General features: G+C 39.8%; 1 protein-coding gene across 2 annotated transcripts in view; it reads left to right on the top strand.

Annotated features, from left to right (window-relative positions):
- Positions 1-18,925, top strand: part of enox2 (ecto-NOX disulfide-thiol exchanger 2) — a 184,126-nt gene that overhangs the window by 74,425 nt on the left and 90,776 nt on the right. For both annotated transcript variants that reach the window (XM_046030201.1, XM_046030200.1), the window contains exons 8-12: positions 3,925-4,039; positions 6,868-7,055; positions 9,033-9,173; positions 17,813-17,869; positions 18,642-18,747. In XM_046030201.1, the coding sequence (XP_045886157.1) occupies positions 3,925-4,039; positions 6,868-7,055; positions 9,033-9,173; positions 17,813-17,869; positions 18,642-18,747 (607 nt within the window). The remainder of the gene's footprint in view (positions 1-3,924; positions 4,040-6,867; positions 7,056-9,032; positions 9,174-17,812; positions 17,870-18,641; positions 18,748-18,925) is intronic.

Below are 18,925 nucleotides of genomic sequence, written 5' to 3'. Positions count from 1 at the left end.
GTCTACCACACTAGGCAGGACCCCAGGTGCAGACTGTGCAAGGATGCCCCTGAGACAGTACAGCACATAACAGCAGGGTGTAAGATGCAGGCTGGAACAGTGTACATGGAACGCCATAACCACGTAGCTGGCATAGTGTACAGGAACATCTGCCATGAGTATGGGCTGGAAGTCCCAAGGTCAAAATGGAAGACACCTCCTAAGGTAGTTGAGAATGACCGAGCTAAGATCCTGTGGGACTTCAAGATCCAGACTGACAAACTGGTGATGGCTAACCAACCAGACATCGTGTTGATAGATAGATGATAGATGGATGTGGCAATCCCAAGCGACAGCAACATCAAGAAGAAGGAACACGAGAAGCTTGAGAAATACCAAGGTCTGAAAGAGGAGCTAGAAAAGATGTGGAAAGTAAGAGCAACAGTGGTGCCAGTGGTAATCGGAGCACTGGGGGCTGTGACCCCCAAACTAGGAAAGTGGCTACAGCAGATTCCAGGTAAAACATCAGAGGCCTCAGTCCAGGAGAATCCTAGGAACAGCTAAGATACTGCACAGAACCCTCAAACTCCCAGGCCTTTGGTAGAGGACCCGAGCTTGAGGATGACACATACCACCCTGCAAGGGGTGAGAGGGGGGGATATATCAAACACACACACACACACACACACACACACACACACACACACACACACACACACACACACACACTGTGGTGTATCAGGCCTCAGGGATCTGTCCAGTCTATCTCAGACTTCCTTTATAGAGATGGTGTATACACACTGCATACACCAGGAATGAAAAGCATAACCATAGATGCAAGTGAAAGAGATCACAGTGGGTGGACACTACTGCAGAATTTGCACTACAAATATTCTAGGTAGTTTTTTTCATTAGAGCTGTGAGAATAGACTTTATAGTGACACCACATAATACTGTGTTAATCATGTGTGTCCCAGATTGAGGCTAACAGACAGATGAAGTCATTTGGCCTCCAAGCTCTTGGTTCAGCATTGTCCCGACTTGAGTCTCTATCTCTCTGCAGCTGCCTGTGAGGGTTTAAGTAAGTTTATTCAGGGAATAATGAATTATACGCTGAAATGGAAAAACATTAAATCCTAAAAGAATCTGAAAAGGAACTGAAGTTCTAGTTATTCCTAGTAAAAAGTATTTATGCCATCCAGCTGCCCTTTTACAATGGGTCAAATGAGGACTTGTGGTGTTCTTAATGACCTACAGATAATTGTCACCTGACACTGTAGTTCCCCTCAGCTGTGCTGCGCGTTTTCATTTTATGGCTTCCAACTTTCCTGTTGTGGTTGTCTCTCACCATCGTTTCTAGCTGCAAAAAAAAAAGCCAAATGTACCTTACATGTTCAGTACCAAAATGAGCTGGTGAACATAGTGGAGCATTGAGCAGGTAAAGAGCAAGATATTCCCCCCAGAGATCAAATGGAAAAACCGCGCTAAAAGAGAGTAAGTATTGGGCTTGAATTCATCAGGTGACCAAAAAACACTCCCAAAAAAAGGAACAGCTGGATGTGTAAATTAGCAACAACCTCTAATAACTTCTTAAAGTAATGATATGTCATGTTGTATTTACAGCTCGTTTCCACAGCATCTAAGTGGACAAAAATCAATCATTGCAGGTTTAAAGCTTCATTAAACATTTAAACTACTAGGAAGTTCAACAAACCATAGAAAACACAGCCCTGCTATATTTTGGGCTTATTAAGTTTTTACAGCTAACCTGTTGCCTTACACACACAACAGTCACAGAAGAATATGAGCTTCCCATCTGAGTCATGTTTCTGGCCACTTAATGAAGACGTCCAATATTCAGTCGAGCTTTTAGCTTTTGGTTCATGCTCATCAACTACTGAGTAGATATTTGGGACTCTTGGCTTGCGACATGCTCAGGTCCCAAATATCTACTCAGTAGTTGATGAGCATGAACCAAAAGCTAAAAGCTCGACTGAATATTGGACGTCTTCATTAAGACGTGTGTGTGTGTGTGTATATATATATGTGTGTGTGTGTGTGTGTGTGTGTGTGTATATATATGTATGTGGGTGTAATAAGAGCTGTGAGATCCAACCATACATTCTGTGTGAAGGTCGGAGAGCTAAAATAATAGGATAAAAGTGTTAAAAGGCTGTAAAGCTAGGTGCTAGTTCTCAGTAACTTTCAGCACAACTGCTAATTATTTTACATCACATGGAGTGATTTGATTGAACATCAGAAATAGGGCTTAGTGCAGGTTTATTTTCACACTGATCATACATGCCTGCCTTAGAGGCTGCCATGTATAGAACTAGCAGCTTCTGGCCAGTGTAAAGAGCATAGGTAAGTAAGTGCAGTTGCTCAGGGCTAGTTTATCATCAAATAGGCAGCCAGTTTCACACTCAGTCATTGTATATTCAGTATGATTCTCTGGCCTGGAGGTGAAATATAGAGGAACAAGAAGCGGTGTTGAGGAGCTCCAGCTCCCAGGCAGAATCGGACAACAGCTGCCTCCCTCTATCAGTGTTTTAATGTGGTGTGTGTATGTACTTGCGCGTATGCAGTAGATGTGTGTGTGCACAGTGTGCTCCATACACACCAGATGGTTACATGTCTGCGTGTGCTTGTGTGTGTAGAGTACCTGTTTGACCTCTGCCATTGGCTCAGGCTGATAACGTCAGCTGACAGATGGTCCGAAGTTTATTTACTTTTGGGCAGCTTTTTTTGCCCATTAGCTTTTGTACGAGTGTTTTTTCAGCCTTTTGTGTGAATTTGTCATTGACAGAACAAGCATGGCTCTATCCACTGGTATACATGTGTGTTTCAGTACACGCTTGTTTAAAGGGAGAACACTTCCTCATGTCAGTCACTTTTTTGAACCAGAACCGGGCGATAATTCAGTGTTATTGCTCATCTCTTTCTAAACTGGTATAGTGACAGAATTTTCCTTTAGATAAATATCACCTCTAATTAATGTAAATTTTAGGCATCAGCCTTTCAGAGTATGAGTTCTTAAATACTTAAAAACATATTAAATATTTAAAAGATTTTGTTCTAATAAAACAAAAAAAAAATCAATTTATTTTACTCGCACGCCCTCACGGTTACGTGCATGTCTGACACTGACCGCAATGTCGATGGTCTAATTGTGTTGCGTGGACATTTCTTTGTGACCTTAAACCCTGAGTGGATGTTGTTTGTCTAAGCATGGACTGTCTGTGTGTAATGTATCATGAGGATTTTTGTTTTTTTTGCTTCTCTCTCTATGCACACCTTGATGGTTTGTTCTCTTTTACTAGCTAATCAAATTCACTTGGTAGACCTTAATCTTTAAACCGTTTTAACATCTGCCTCTGGTTACTGGTCTCTAGATGGATTTAGTCATTAGCACTTCTGTCTGTAAGGGTGAAATGAAACAGATTCCTTTTGTACAGTGGGTATCCAGCTGTGCATTACAAAATGGGTGTAAAAACCAACAGAAGACATGTTATACAGTAAATGCACTGAGACACATTTCATGCTTCTTTCGACCTAAATCACTGTCTTCTGAAGTAGTAGTGCTTTTGACATTTTTGACAGGAGCTCTGGTCATATACTTATCATGGATTTGCCTGAATGTGGTGTTTTTCTCAAAGTAAACAAAAGTGAAGTCTGGCTATATTTGTGCTACCATCTGCCCCATTGCTGTGCCAGAGGAAGTACCCCATCTCTGAGACCAATCCTTTTCATCTTTATTCATCTACACTCCTTTGTTCTGTACTGATCTGTTACATGTATTTCTTACAGCAAATGCATAACATTACCAATGAAATCAAAGAAGGGCCTCCACTGATGACCCTACTCATACTAGCACCTGCTAAAACGTGCATCACCCATGATTCTTTGCAGTTCTTACCAACCACTCTTTTTGGTTGTGTTTTGCAGGAGATTAGAAACATGCACAGCGAGCAGCTGATGGGCATCAGGCGAGAGGAGGAGATGGAGATGTCTGATGATGACATGGAGGACGTCCCTGACAGCAAGGACTCTGAGGACTCAGGTATGCATATGCAACATTTGCATGCACATTCACAGTTCAACACTTCTGTCAACATGACAGGCCATACGCTGATCAATGTCTCCAGAGGTTGGGCACAAAGAACTTTGAAAAAGTGACAGAGACAGCTGTGTTGGACTGAAATGACAGTAATCATCCCCCAAGCATGCGATAACCATCTGACAACTCCCCATGAATAAAAAAACACATTTTAAGTACATCAAGATGCTGACACCACTTGCGCTTTACTGAGTTGATGTTGAACACAACGACTAAAAGACATCCACCCCAGTGCACCCTGGTGTATGTACACAACTCCATATGAGTGTGTGTGTGAGGGAATCTGTCCACACCTGCCAGCTGCCATCTCATTTCAGACCGGGGTATCACTGAAGTGCCATAATCTTCCCTCAAAGGAGTCTCTTTGTGTTTGCTGAAGCAACAAAAACTAACCGCGCTGCCAATCTCTCAACCCCCATTAAAATAACCCATAAGTCTGGAGTGGTCACCAGGGCAACACGCCTGTAAACATAACCACCACATCTCTCGACTTGTGTTTTGTGCATCTCTGCATGTTGTTATGCTCTCTTCATGTATTCTTTCCTCTCGCCTTGTAATAATTCTGATCTCTGCCATTTGCTTTTATGACAGCTTCTCTAATCAGCATGCAAATGTATGCAAATGAAACCATCAGCCTAGCCCCTTCTCTTTTGCAATCTTGCTATTTAGCTATCAGTAATTAGCATTGCTGTCAAAGACCTGATACTACAGGATTGGCTGAGGTGACAGGTGTTAATGTGACACTTCTTGGTATTTGTGTTAACAAGATGACTGTTACACCCCCTTTACTCACTAGCCTTTTAAGCAAAGGCCCATATTTACACGTCAACCAGCCCCGCTGAAAACACCTGTGTTATGACTGCAGCCTCTTAAAATGCGAATCGATGCTCTGCGTCTGACTCATGTACAGAATAAAAAGCAAGAACTGCTTGTGTGCATGACTGCAGGTGTGTGTGTACACGCTCATGGACATCTGCAGGTCGATAGCGCTGCCTGTTATGTAACAGAAGGGGAATTGCTCAGAATCTGGCCAAGCAGTTGACATCTCCTCACACCAAGTTGATGAGGCTCTCAGATCAATACTCTTCTCACCTCAAACCTTTATTTTGCTGGGAGAAAAGTACACGCAAACACAGCATGGCCGCACATACATTCACCCAGCAAGAGTTCATTAACACTGCCAATGGTCCTCCATGATAGACTGCAGGCAGCACTCATGAACACCCACACAAAACCTAACTAGAGACATTCATGCACACACTTACACACACGCTCACACAGGATGGGGCTTATCTCCCCAGTCCAGTCAGTGTATTGCTCTTTCTCAAAGAGCTTCCCCTCAAGGCCCACAGAAGGAGAGTAGAGCTGATAATACTGGACATCTTTGGAGTTAGGCAGGTCTCATGTAGTAATAACTCCCACTGTAACTCCTCTGTTTGCTCAGTAGGTCAGGTCAAATGTCCAGTGGAGAGCTATTGGACAAAACACCGGGATTATCACAGCGGTCAGTAGTCTGTGTTTAGATTAGTTATTATTGTGTAGGTGTTCTGTTATCTGACATAAAAGGAATATCCAAATATCATCATTAGGTGCCGGAGCACATGAAATGTGCCGCCCGCTGAAAATAATTAATAAACAATTTATGATCAAATAATTAATTATTTCAAACGCATGGCATTGGTGGTATGTGCACATTGTATTAAAGGACGAACATAAACCATTATTAGCTACCAAATCACACAGTAAATACGGAAATCCATTAGACTTACCCTTTTAGGCTGGATGAAATTTTGGATTTTATTTGTGAAGAAGAGCAGTGCTGTGACAGAGCGCACTTTAGAGGTGCTGGTGCTAGTGACCGTACACTTTGGCTTTCACACAGTATTAGCAGCACACATCGCAGAATTTTTAGCTTTGTGATTAGATGTTTCTTACCAAATTGCAACTTGGGTGTCGCTGTTAAATTCTCCCAAAGGTTTTCTGTATATTTTGAATCAGGTCTTTTCTAACGCAGTTGTTTGTCTTTTGTGCTGATAACTCAACCCGAGAGCATTTCATGCCGATCCAAGCCGTAGAGGTGCTCCAACTGTGAGTCACGTAACATTTTCTATTCGAAAAATGAAATTGGGGTTTTATAGCCTAAAATGGCTCTTCACACTTCGCAACTTTATCAATCAAACCAGACCTACATAGTCCTGATGATGCTGATTAGATATGTTTCTGGTAACTCTTAATAAATAACACCTAAGAATTTTTTAATATATGTTTGCTGCTATAGTGAAGCGAAATATTTGAAGCCATGTTTTTAATGCTACCTTGTTTATTGACACATCCAAGGTCTTTTCCCTGCAGGAACAGGTAGAGATATATTTGTCAACATCCATCAATAGGACATTTGCCATTTTGTGTTTCAAGATGCCTGACATTTGCATAAAGTAAAACTGAGCTCTAATCTTTTGCCTTTGTGCTTTGAATTTTAAGATGCTCACTATTTCTGTGCCTGCTCTCATTCAAATGATCAATGAGCAATCCGATCACGATTGGAAATGTCGCTGTGTAAAAGCTTTTGATATTTTGTGTTGAAATGTATGTTCCCACAAAAGAGACAGATCAGGGATAACGTGAGCACTCCAGATCAAAGGCCTCACTGTGAAACTGAGACTCAGCTGGATGATAATTTGTTGTGATAAGGTGTAAATTGAACAACAGTGTTCTACACAATAAACATCATCTTCCATATGGTTCTCAACACTTCATGTCTAAATCTGTAGGTGTTTCCCAAGCAGAAGCCTTAAAGGAGGAGAATGACTCCCTGCGCTGCCAGCTGGACGCCTACAGGAACGAGGTGGAGCTGCTCAAACAGGAACAAGGCAAGAACCAACCAATCAGGAGTGAGGAGGACAACACTCACTCCCAGCAGCTCAGCTTCCTGCAGCAGGCTCTGCAGGGCATGCAGAAGGTAGCACTTGTTGCACACACAGAAGCATGCAGACACGTTTTTTCCAATCATCTGTCCAACAATAAGTTTAATCTCCTACTCGTTACTGTTCTGCACCAGGTTCTTTTTTTATTTCCATTATTTATTTATTTATTTTTCAGAACAAGGTCGCTCAGGTTAACCCAGTGAATTTTCCATATAAGATTAAAAACTCGACTGACACAGCACTTTTGAAGAGTGCTATGTGGGAACAAGTGGGAAAGTAAAGCTGTCTGGAGCCGCTGTTAGTCTTTTCTGAAGAGCTGCTAAAAATGTACATTGCAGGTTTACTCTGGTTAAAGGAAAGCTTATTCGCAGTGGGAATTGGTTTTACTTGGGATTGGAAGGTTGTGTGCTATGATTCAAACAGTGCACAGAAACTTCTTGGAACAAACCCAAGGCTATTAAAATAATTTCAGACCAGTTACTCAAAGAAAATGAATGAACATGTGCCTTGAATACCATATACCGTAGTATACTTTATTCTGAATGTTGTCATCTTCAGTCTAACTGTTGTTGGACTTTCTGTCTTATATATTTATAAAATACAACATATCAGACTATCAATATTTGACTTATAGTCCAACATTTGTCAAGACAGACACACATTCAATGTCTGAAATATTAGAAAGTATGAACTAAAACAATAGAAGAAACATTTTAATTGACAAGTAAAGTAAAAACTGTAAATATTCTGTAAACTCAGTTTGTCTTTTAATCTACTTCTTCTTTACCTGGGAAGCAGCACTTGGGAATCAGTCTCACCACAAAAGTCCAGAAGCAGCTGGCGCTTTCATTAATATCACATGATCTTCAGACATTCCAGCCTGGACGATAATTCCTTGAAGTGCTCAGGATGGGGGGGAAGGAAATAATGGATTTTCGAACATCAACCCTGTCTACTTGGTAAACGCAGATGATGAACTGCTGCTGAAGATCATGTGATTTTGGTGACAGGATGAACAACATTTCCACTTTGAAAAGAACAACACCTGTAATGTCAGAAACTCTTCAATCTACCTTTTAAAATTCTAAAGTACTACTAAATTGACTTACTGTGGCATTTGTCAAGTGTCCTCACTTAGCTAGCTGTCACAGGTAATGGAAATTATGATGGATTCATGTTTTAAAAGAGGAGAATCCATTAAGGCCCTGCTGTTCATTTCTACTTGCAGAGAGTAATTACCTTTCTAGCTTACGACTCTCATGATGTGTTTGTGGAAAGATTAGGTGAATGAATTAAATGAATTGGAAGACACTGAAATTGGATACCTCTCCTTGCCAGGGTCCACATGTTGTATCACGCAGACAGACAAATTTCAGTGAAATACTATCAGCATGTAATGGCCACCTGTTTCGTCCTTTGTGAATTATAGTGCATGTAACAGAAAAGCAATTAATGTGTAGCTTTACAGAGGAAAATTCCAGGCTATAAACACCTTGCGCCTCACGGACCCTCTTTTTGTTGCAATTAACACTGCAGGAGGTGAATCTTTTCATCTGTGTTTACCAGATAACTTAAGAGGACACATTGGAGATAAATATAGTTGTTAGCTTTCAGAGTTTCCTCAAACACCAGTTCTTGTGTCACCCAAATGAGTGTTTCTTCCATATGCAATTTATAATTTTTGAGTGTTTACAAGCAATGGATTTGGCAAATTACTCCTCTTGGACAGAACATAATAAAACAGATTATAATACAACAATTGTTTTCTCTCTAGAAAATATTTATTGGAGATATAATCCACGTCAGTGTCTAATTAATTTTTTGTATTATGCAGATTTTTTTTGTATTATGCTCTAACTACCGGTGTAGGGATTACATGCTAGATATTAATTAAACAAATGGCTGATTGTTCCTCCTCTTTCAAAGCAGTTTGACTACCAGTTTAGTATTGTCACGGTTAGTTAGTTCACAGTAGCATTAGTGGCTTATTGTTCTTCCTTTTATTTTTGCAGCAACTGTTAAAAATGAGGGAAGAATTAAAACAGCGGGAGGCGGAACTGGAGAAGAGTTTGGAGGACAAACAGCAGCTGAAGAACCAAGTCCAGAATCTGAAGGAAGGACTACAGAACCTGCAAAACACACATGCAATGCAGGTTAGTTTGACAGAAAACACACATTTTTGTCTGCTGGGTTTCCTGAGAGTAAAGCAAGGAGAATCTACCGCGTTTCCTTGATGCGTTTTTATATGAAAGTTCAATTCTGGGTTACTGTCTGTGTTTGAAAGTGAACACACTCTAATTTGCATTTTAATAAAAAAAAAAAAGAAATTAGTTCAAGATGAGTTCCAACGCAGGAAAGATATTGAGGAAATACATCATCAATAAACAAAAGGACAGAATGTGAAAGTTGTAATGTGTAGTTTTGGGTCGAGAAAATGACTCAATGATCTGAACTAGTTTAAAATGTATTTCTAAGCTCATCAGATATCCCAGAAGAGCTATTTTTGCTGCATCTTTATTATATCAACACTGTGGGGGAGGGCCTACCACAGTGAGATTGACAATTTCTAACTTCAATCAGTTTTCTGCTGTTCCCATTTTCCTCCCCGGGAGCTTAATACATTCTTTTTTAACATTCAGTATAATCGACTTTTTAATTTCTAATTTCCCTCCCAAAAAGTTAATAATGCAGCTTTCAAGTTTGAAGTTCAGTAAAATTATAGTTTGAGTTCCATTCATTTAGCTTTTATTAGTGTACAACAATGCAATCATTTGAAGCACTATCTGCTATCCTTTGTGTGTAGGAAACTCTTGTGTCCTTCAAAGTTTGTTCTGCATTAGAGTCAAAAACCCTCATAGACAGTTTATATTGACAAAAAACAACTCACAGCAGTGCCACATAAAGCTGATAAATCAGTGTGGGATGTTTACCTGTGGTGTAGGTGTGTGTGTGAATGTGGGGATAAGACAATTCCGAGGCGGGTGCAAAGCACACTTAAAAACAATAATAAGAATGTTCGTTGTCATTAAAACCTGCTTTCACAGGGTGGTATAATATGAAAATTTAGGGTTTTTTTTGCTGGGGGTGCAGGGGTTTTACAATCATGATGCCGGCTCAATGTCGTGATGTCTGTCAGCCATCGCCGATGGACAATGGCATCGTCTATCGGCCCAGACCTATTGGCTATAGTATGTCTTTAGTGTTAAAATAATTAGTTGATTAATCTATTAGTCCATTAGAACAATATTTTGATAATTGATTAATCATGTCAGTTTTTTTTTTATTATATATGATCATAAGCTGAATACTAGCTGACATGATAAAATGTGATGCTTCAACAATCACTTTTCACCCATTTCTTTGGTACTTCTATGTGTTTTTTAGTGAGGATCACAATATCATGCATAAATATGGTCATAAATTATAAGAAACTTCATCGAAAGGAATCAACAAGCAAGCGGTGCCATGGTAACGGTCACTGTATAGCACAACAAGCAACTTGGTGCATATCAGTGTCATCAGAAATGTAAAGGGATGTACTAAGTGCCATTTTTAGAACTGTTCTGCCACGGAAACACTTAAACAATAGGTTCACAATTTTTTTTTCAAGTATGTCTTGAAACAATAGGCAGGTGCCCTTGTGAACACAAACAGGCATTTGCTAGCTGTAATAATTCTTCCAGTTCATACTGGCCAGCAAAACATCCCAACTTAATGTGCTGCAAAAATACATTCACAGAAAATGAATACAGAAAGTTTATCTCAAGTTAATATATGAGGCTTTAACTTTGTCAGACTAACAGTTGGAGCTATCAAGTGAGTAGCTTCCAGAATTAGTCTTCTGAGTATGAAATTCCCTTTTTGTGTTAACTGTTCCTGCGCTGCAGCTCGGCACAGAAAGACTGTCTGTGAAAACACAAACAGGGAATACTAGAAAGACAGTAACTTTGGAAGATATCCACTTCACTTGTTTAACATTATCTTCACAACTCCCCCACTAAGTTCAAACTAAGCTACGTTTAAGCTTACGCATAGCTACAGTCTGCTGTAGTGGAAATTCCTGTAGGAAAAATGCAAATAAGACAAAATATGTCAAATACATACAGTAATAGAAAATAGTCTTACATCCTATTAAATGTCTAGACAACATACTTACATATACATTCAAACTAAATGCGTTTTCCTTTAAATTTTAGACAAGATGTTTTGTCTTTGTGTTATTTTGTCCTCTCCTCTGTAAAAGCTTGCAGCCACATTAAAAAAACCTGAAGATATCCATCCATTTCCTAACTAGAAACAAATTGAGCATGGTTGACCGCAGTGAAATTGTTTCCTTATTTGTCTGCCGTTGAGATTAAGTAACATCGACCGTCATTTTGTTTGAACTGACCAAGAAGCAGTAACTAAAGCTGATGATACACGGGGCAACTTTTTGAGCAATGTTGCTGGGCAATCTTGCTGGTGGCAAGTCCGACTATGTTTTGAACGGATAGCGGCGGTGCGGGGAGAGTGGCGGGAGAAGGGGATTATGATAGTAATCGTTACTCATTACCATTGACAGCAACATTGCCCAGCACCATTGCTCTAAAAGTTGCTCCGTGTATCAGCTTTAGAGATCACAATGTTATCAGTATTTACCATGGGTCAGCAACCTTTTCTTTGATGAGTTCCAATATACAAAGATGAAGACATCCAGTGTGCCAGCAGCGTTTGTTAATGTACATGTCATTTATTTTTAATTTATGCACTGATAGTTAGATTTTAATTGGAGTTTGACCTTGTTGATAATAGTAATAGACATATAATAAATATGGCTGTCGAGCAATTAAAAAAATTCATCTAATTAATTACAAGATTTGTAACTTGTTTGTAGTTTTGTAATGAATTAATCAAATTAATCGAAACAAATCACATATATTAATATTTGTCATGATAAGTATTTAAAATATTCAAATAGATTTTGGTAGATGAGTGCATCAAGCTAAAAATCTTTATTTTCCATACATTCATAACTTTTTTTTCATTGTTCATATCCAATAACAATGCAACAACATTTTTTATTTAAAATAGTAATAGTGTTTTTGTGGTATTGAAGACCTTCAAGAAACTTTAGGATGACACCTGCCTCGTAGGTTTGAATAAGCAAGTCACCACTGCAATGAACAAGACCAGGTCAAGCCTGATTAAAACTTAAGTCACAGTATACTGTTAACTACCAACATGTCGTGTGTACAGTCAGAAGGCTAAAATAGTTACAAATGCCTCTTATGCCAACATTTTTTCTTTTCCAAAACTCCTATTAAAAATGTTTAGTTTTAAGGGGCATTTTTCTCTGTTAGGCATGTCATGTTTACTACTGTTTCAGGTGTTGTCCCATATTCCCAGTATTCAAGTGCTAATGTTTGTTAATGTTCCTTCTGGCTCGGTATAATGAGAGGAAGGATAGTCATTAAATTGAGCCTCAGGTTCAATCGCCTATTAAATTGGATGATAATACAAACGCAATCCATGAAGGGAGGAACTTCATATGTCGTGTCTTTGCTCTGAGATGTACAAGCTGACTGCAGGTTTCAAAAAATGCAGAGGTGAATTATTAATTTGCTAATGCTTCTCTTCCTTCAGGTCAACCGGCATGATAGAGTTGTCAATAGCGCGTTGGTGAAGAGTTTGATTAGAAATGTGTCTCCCACAACTGTGAGCCATGGGAATTATTCTAATTAAATTCCTGCATATGGGCGAACATGAATCATGAGAGGCAGTCTCATTAAAGGGAGAAAGAGAAATCAATTTTTGGGTGTAGGTTTCCCCGAAGATGGTGCTTGATGTGGGGCGATTTGTCTTCTTGAAGAGATTTCTTCATACCATCAGTTCTCCTTCACTGGTCCAATCACTGTTCCTGCTGTCACCACACATTACTGGACTGACACCAGTGCAGGTCATTGAGGCTATTAGCCTGTTAGAAAGGCTGGCACCACTTTGACTATTCCACCTCCCCGGTTAGAGTGGTACGTTCCATCTCTCCAGTGTAATTCACTACATGAAGACCAGCAGAGGTTTTTTATATATATATATATCTCCTTACTTTTATGATCACAACAAAAGCCTTGGATAATTTTTCAGCATATATTTTAGTGCTGCCACTAATGATTGTTTTGTTTTTATTAATGGAGTACTCCAGCCATTTAGAATTGCATTTCTATTAAGTGGGGTAGACTTGGAAGAGACACGTTAAAGGAAAAACTGTCAAAATTGAAGCAGCAGAGGCTGAGAGATCCTGATATTTAGTCCGTACCAGGAGTCAATCTCCAAAAATGCTCAAGCATATACTTCCCATGATGCAACACAAGTGTTTTTATCCAACCCTTCCTGACTGGTAAAGCTCCATGTCCTTAAAACTCCACACACCCATTTTTTTTTATTCGGGCTTGCTGTTGAGAAATGTTTAAAAGTCTTGAACTCAAACCAAATTCAACCCTGATGACATTAGCAGGTTTATTGTCATGGACTGTCAAAAGCTCCCTTCACAGCCACAGAGAATATTATACAGCTGGTACAAGCTGAGTAGTAAGTAGTAGTAAGTAGTGTTTAAGAAGCATCGGTGTTGTTTAACCCTGGGTGATGTCCTCAGCACTTTTTAAAATGTCTGATTTTGTCCTCACCACTTTTTGAAAGCATTTGTTAAAAATGCAACAAGAAATGATAAATAACAAATGAAAATGCTTTGAGAAAGGTTAATTTGACCTTATTTATTTAACTTAAGCTAAAAAAAGAAGCGCTACTGATTATAAAATGACCCCAAAACGTGCTACTTCTTGACACATTTTTTTTGGCCAAGTTTTGCTTCTTTTATTTTAAGATTTTCAATTGTCACCTGCCACCCGAGTTTTGTTTACCTTTTACATGAATAAAAACATTTCCGCCATAAATTGATGCAAGAAAAGAAGAAATTTTAAGAAAAATTTCATCAGAATGCAGGAAATTAAAGCCCCCTCCAGTGTATTTTGACATTTCTATGATATTTTATATTTCATTACCTTACAATGTTGATTACCCGCATAGTTCGCCAAATATTTTTGACAAATAGCTTAATTGTGCGTTCAAAGTGAGAAGGGTCCAGCTGCAGCCTGCAGACAAACGTGACTGAAGTTGACGGAAGTTAAACTTCCATATATGTTTTTTCCCAGAAGCCACCACGCACAAAGCATGATGACGTTTATCTCGACCGCACGGCCCACGCATAGCTGTTAAATAATTTTAAAAAAAGCCGTTAAAGAAGAGGTGTCAAGTGTCAACATAGTAATCAGTGTACATTATGTGTTAATATTTACTATACTATAATTATATATTATTAATATAGTATATTTATACTATAATTCCTGCAAATATTTATTTATAATAGCCTAACAATTATGATAATAATAAAGCAATGATTCAATTCATACCACTGTTTTATTTCTTCCAAAGTGATTTTAAGTTTCACAAACCAGAATTGATTAGAAGAATATTCTGTAATGTTACATCACGAGCCAGATGTATCTCGATTTAGGTTAAAACTTTACAACATTACTGAGAATTTAATGATAGAATAACAGTGGTACGAACATTAACACTATCGTTCAGCTGTTGCTGGACACGTCTGCTGTGTTGGCTGGAGTGGTCTGTGTGACTGGGCCTGGGGGAGCTAACCGCAGCTAGCTAGCTAACTATTCCTTACAGCCCCCCGAAGTATATTTATTCCTCTTACCCTAACCATCACAGGGTGTGTGCCTACAGTTATTGATTATATGCATGTCGACCGGTTAACCCTATCCGCTAGCACGTCGGCTCCATTGTGTTGCTGTGCAGCCTCTGGTAACGTTACTGCAGCTATAACAACCGTTGGCACCATGATCGGCTTTTCCGGAGTTTTCAACTCCGAAAACGTTTGAACACATTTTTGATTCGCCACCAATTTTCGTAAAACTGCCGATACTGGAAATCTACACAGTTGATTTCTCGCCTAAAACCTTGTCAGAAGTGTATTTCAAGTTCTGTTGTTGGCCTCTAAAGAGTATACGCTTTGTATATGTGTTCATAAGACCTAATTGTGTATATGACTCGGGAGGAACGGGTTGTCTCAGTGAGTAATTCGTTCTTTTTCACGCATGCGTGAAGGATCTTGGACTCTTACGTTCACACGTCAGCTGCATGGGCTCCATCAGCACAGGAAACAGAATTGATTAGTTCACGACTCTCAACTGTGGGTCTGTTTGAGTCATTCATTTGTCACGTGACCGCTCGGTTACAGGGCTGTGGTAAGCAAGCAGCACAGGAAACAGAACTGATTAGTTCACGACTCATAGCAACGGTGGGTCTCTAGGTTTGAGTCGTTCATTTGTCACGTGACAGCTCCTACTGTGGAGCAGGAATGAACTACTCGTTCACCGCTCACATGGGTCCTCCTCAGTCTTTCGTTCATTCTGCAGGCTGAGTGACTGCCAGCGCCGGAGAATGAGAGGCAGGTCGGCTGTCAGGTAACTGGACTGACATTATATAGCTATTTTGTTTATTATGTGACATTTAATAAAGCATAACATTATTTCAGCGCAGTGATGTTGTGCTAAGTTACAGTTTTAACACAGCCGTACCGTAACTTTAGTCCTGCTAGTGTTTAACATTACTGCTAACAGCTGATGAGAGTTGTTCTGGGTCCGCTCCACTTCAGAGCCCTGACAGGGTTCTACCGGGAGCCGAATTACCTCCGAGGTCGTCTCGTCTCCAAAACAAACAGACCCGGTCATTAAAACACAGCTAACAGCTGATCCAGGTCCTCCAGCACGGCTCTGTTGGTAAATAGAGCCGTGCTGGCGGACCTGGATCAGCTGTTAGCTGTTGTTTCACTGCTCGTGACTGGTGAACAACCTGCAGTGTTTGAGAGCGATGTGCTCATGTGTGTTTCTCTGTCTGCAGAATCCGGACCTGATGTGGCCCATTCTGCGTCCAGAACTGCCAAACTGCTGCGTTTACATGTTTATTTCTTTGTTCCTCTCTCAGTGCTGGAGTTCTTTAAGAACTTAGTGGCTTGATCCAGATTATTATTAAATTGGTTGAATTTTAATAAGAGTGTGTTTATTCATGAAGTGTATCAAGCTTATTATTTCTATATATTTACTGCAAATCTGATATTAATATTTTAAGATAATATTCAGAGATAATGATAGTAATTATATACATAAGCATTTATATGGTTGGTCTGGTTGTACTCGGGAAAGATTGTGAAAATGGAAGGATTTAGCCGGAGTAGTGGTGATTGCATATAGACAACATATTTCTGTGGTTTTTACATGGTTTGAATTTGGTTGTGGGCCCAGGGGGGTTTATATAATGATGATAGAGAGTAATCAAGAGGTGAATTTGTGCATTATACTTTGTCAAACAAAGCAAGTCAGGCAGCCTTCCGTGTTTGAGAATGGCACTGTTTTTTAATTGCCCACTAGAGGGCTGCAGCACCACAATAACCAGCCTAGTTCAAATGAACGAAATGACACAAAAAAAGATTAGTTAATTTTAATGAACGAGATTTGAACGAACGACACTGTCAAAAGAGTCGAACTTGCCATCACTAGTTTGCATTAGGATCTATCCTGTACGTGAGCTGAGATTAACATCATCACGTTTTGTGCGCGGTGTCTTCTGGGACAAACCATAGTTGGAAGTTCAACTTCTGTCAGGTCTGTGGGCTTGTGACGTATGACTATAGTAGTTCCATAAGTCATACGTCATTCTCCAAGCTTGTGCAGGCGCACTGTCATGCCTCGTTAAAAAACTGTCACGCCATCACGCCTCGTTAAGTCAGAGCATCAAACCGATAAACATCATTGTGAGCTTGCTAACCAATTTATCATGTAATTTACTTAAAACTTACAGTAGGTATGTCTCTCTGTGTCTGATTGTTGGTTTGTCGTTCTAGTTTAGTTAGCTAAGTTAACTAAGTTGTAGTTAGCTAAGTTGTAGTTAGCTAGCAAGCATAGTTATTGCAGAAATTTGGCTAACAGAGGGTCTTCATTTTAGTTTTTAGTTTCCTTGAGAAAGAACGTTAACCAAAAACAGCAGTTACAACTGGCTTGAGGGGGCTTTAAGTGTTTAATTCTCTTCGCCCTTATGTCCCCCCTTTTCAACACCGTGACGATCTTCTGCATCGTTGTATTTCTCTTGTTGCAGTGGATAATTGCAAGTTATCTATAGAAACATGTAAGCTTAAACAGACCCCTCTTACACTGTCTCTGTATATTTATCTGCTTGCGTATCCTTCTCACCGTTTTTTACCCCTGACTAGTTTGCATGCCTGATTACTAAAACATCCAGCTTTTACTACTGTTCAACAATTCCAGGATCACTTGTATTCACATGCACAGCCACGGATCCAAAAGAGACTGTGTTTTCTGAGTTGCAGTGTTCCCAAATAACTCCTTAAAGCCATCCTTTCTATTGAAAGGTTACTCAAGCCACCACTTAATAGGGTTATGGGTGTATATCGAAACAAAAAGGTTTGATTAATAAAGTAATTCTCTCTGCACTAATATATTTCCAGGAAATTGGAACTCTTAAAGTCTTCATTGCTACAAAAACAATAGCTGACCATTTTGACTTAAATTGATTCTCTCCATATGGAGTTTAGTGTCTCAGCTTTCCTTGTTAGACAATGCTTGTATTTGTCACCATGCTGTGCGCCACCACGCTCGCCCGTCTGTCTGCAATAACGCTTAGCTTGTCTCTCTCTGGCTTTTCCTCACGTGTTTCTAATTTGTCGCAGCTGGAGATGTCGAAGCAAGATGACAGAGGCACAGAGGAGAGCGCTAATCAAACCAGTGTAAGTGGAAAAAGGTTGAGCCCTCCCCACTCATCTCCAGATATTGTTTTGTGTCCTAATATTTCCCTTCTTCTACTTCCTACTCTGACTTTCCTCTGTAACCTCTTCCAGTGGCATGACAGATCATTACAGGCCAATCCAATTCACAGCGACTGCATTTGTCATAGAATAAATCACCCAGACACAATTGGGCTAGGAAATAAAGGAGTCATAAAGTCGAAATGGCTCACACATGTGCATGTGTCTACACACCCATACTCGCAGGGTGTTAAGGATAGATTAAAAACAGAAAAGGGCCACCAGGCATCCCACACCATAAGTGGAAACTACACACAATACTATGTAGGACAACAAACAGACAAAAGCTCCTCTGTTATTTCTCTGCCATTTTTCTGCCACCTGTCAGAGATCTGAAATAAACAGCTTGATCATTTCCCTTCCAAGTCTCTCCCTCTCTCTCCCTCTATTTGTTCTTTTTAAAGTCGTCTCTATTTTGTGTTGGTGTGTGTGACATGCATTTCATCCCTCTATCAGAAATATAGCTGCTGGCTGAAAATTCCCCCTCGCCTCATTATCCTCGTTCTCATTGTCTCGCCGTATTAATGTGTTGGTGGTGAAACTTTCTGATCTGCTCATTCTTTTTCGTGTTCGTCTTTTTTATTGTGTGCCATGCATCAGCTTAAGTTTAAGTTTGTTTACTTCTCATGAGCCACAGTCTAACAATGGCTGATAACATTCATTTAAGGTTATATGTGTGTCTATGTTTTTGTAGGAAGCCACTGCATCAACAGTGGTATCTTGCAGTCAGGAGAAGGAAGGTCCTACAGAGAAGAATCCACCAAGTCCCATCCAATCTGAGAGGGAAGCTCTGCTAGTTGGTATGCTGCATTGCCAATACTACTTTTTTGCCTGAACAATTGCTTCATAAACTGGGCATTATTGTATTGTGTATATATTATTATATTGCATTATTGTATGCCCAGTTTATGCAGGCACTGTTGATGCGGAAACAAAATTCACAGAATGGTGGGGGGGGGGGGGGGGGGGGGAGGGGGC

Source organism: Micropterus dolomieu, linkage group LG19 (assembly GCF_021292245.1).
Source record: "Micropterus dolomieu isolate WLL.071019.BEF.003 ecotype Adirondacks linkage group LG19, ASM2129224v1, whole genome shotgun sequence".
NCBI classification, from domain to species: Eukaryota; Metazoa; Chordata; class Actinopteri; order Centrarchiformes; family Centrarchidae; genus Micropterus; species Micropterus dolomieu.
This window is presented reverse-complemented; position numbering and strand designations above follow the sequence as displayed.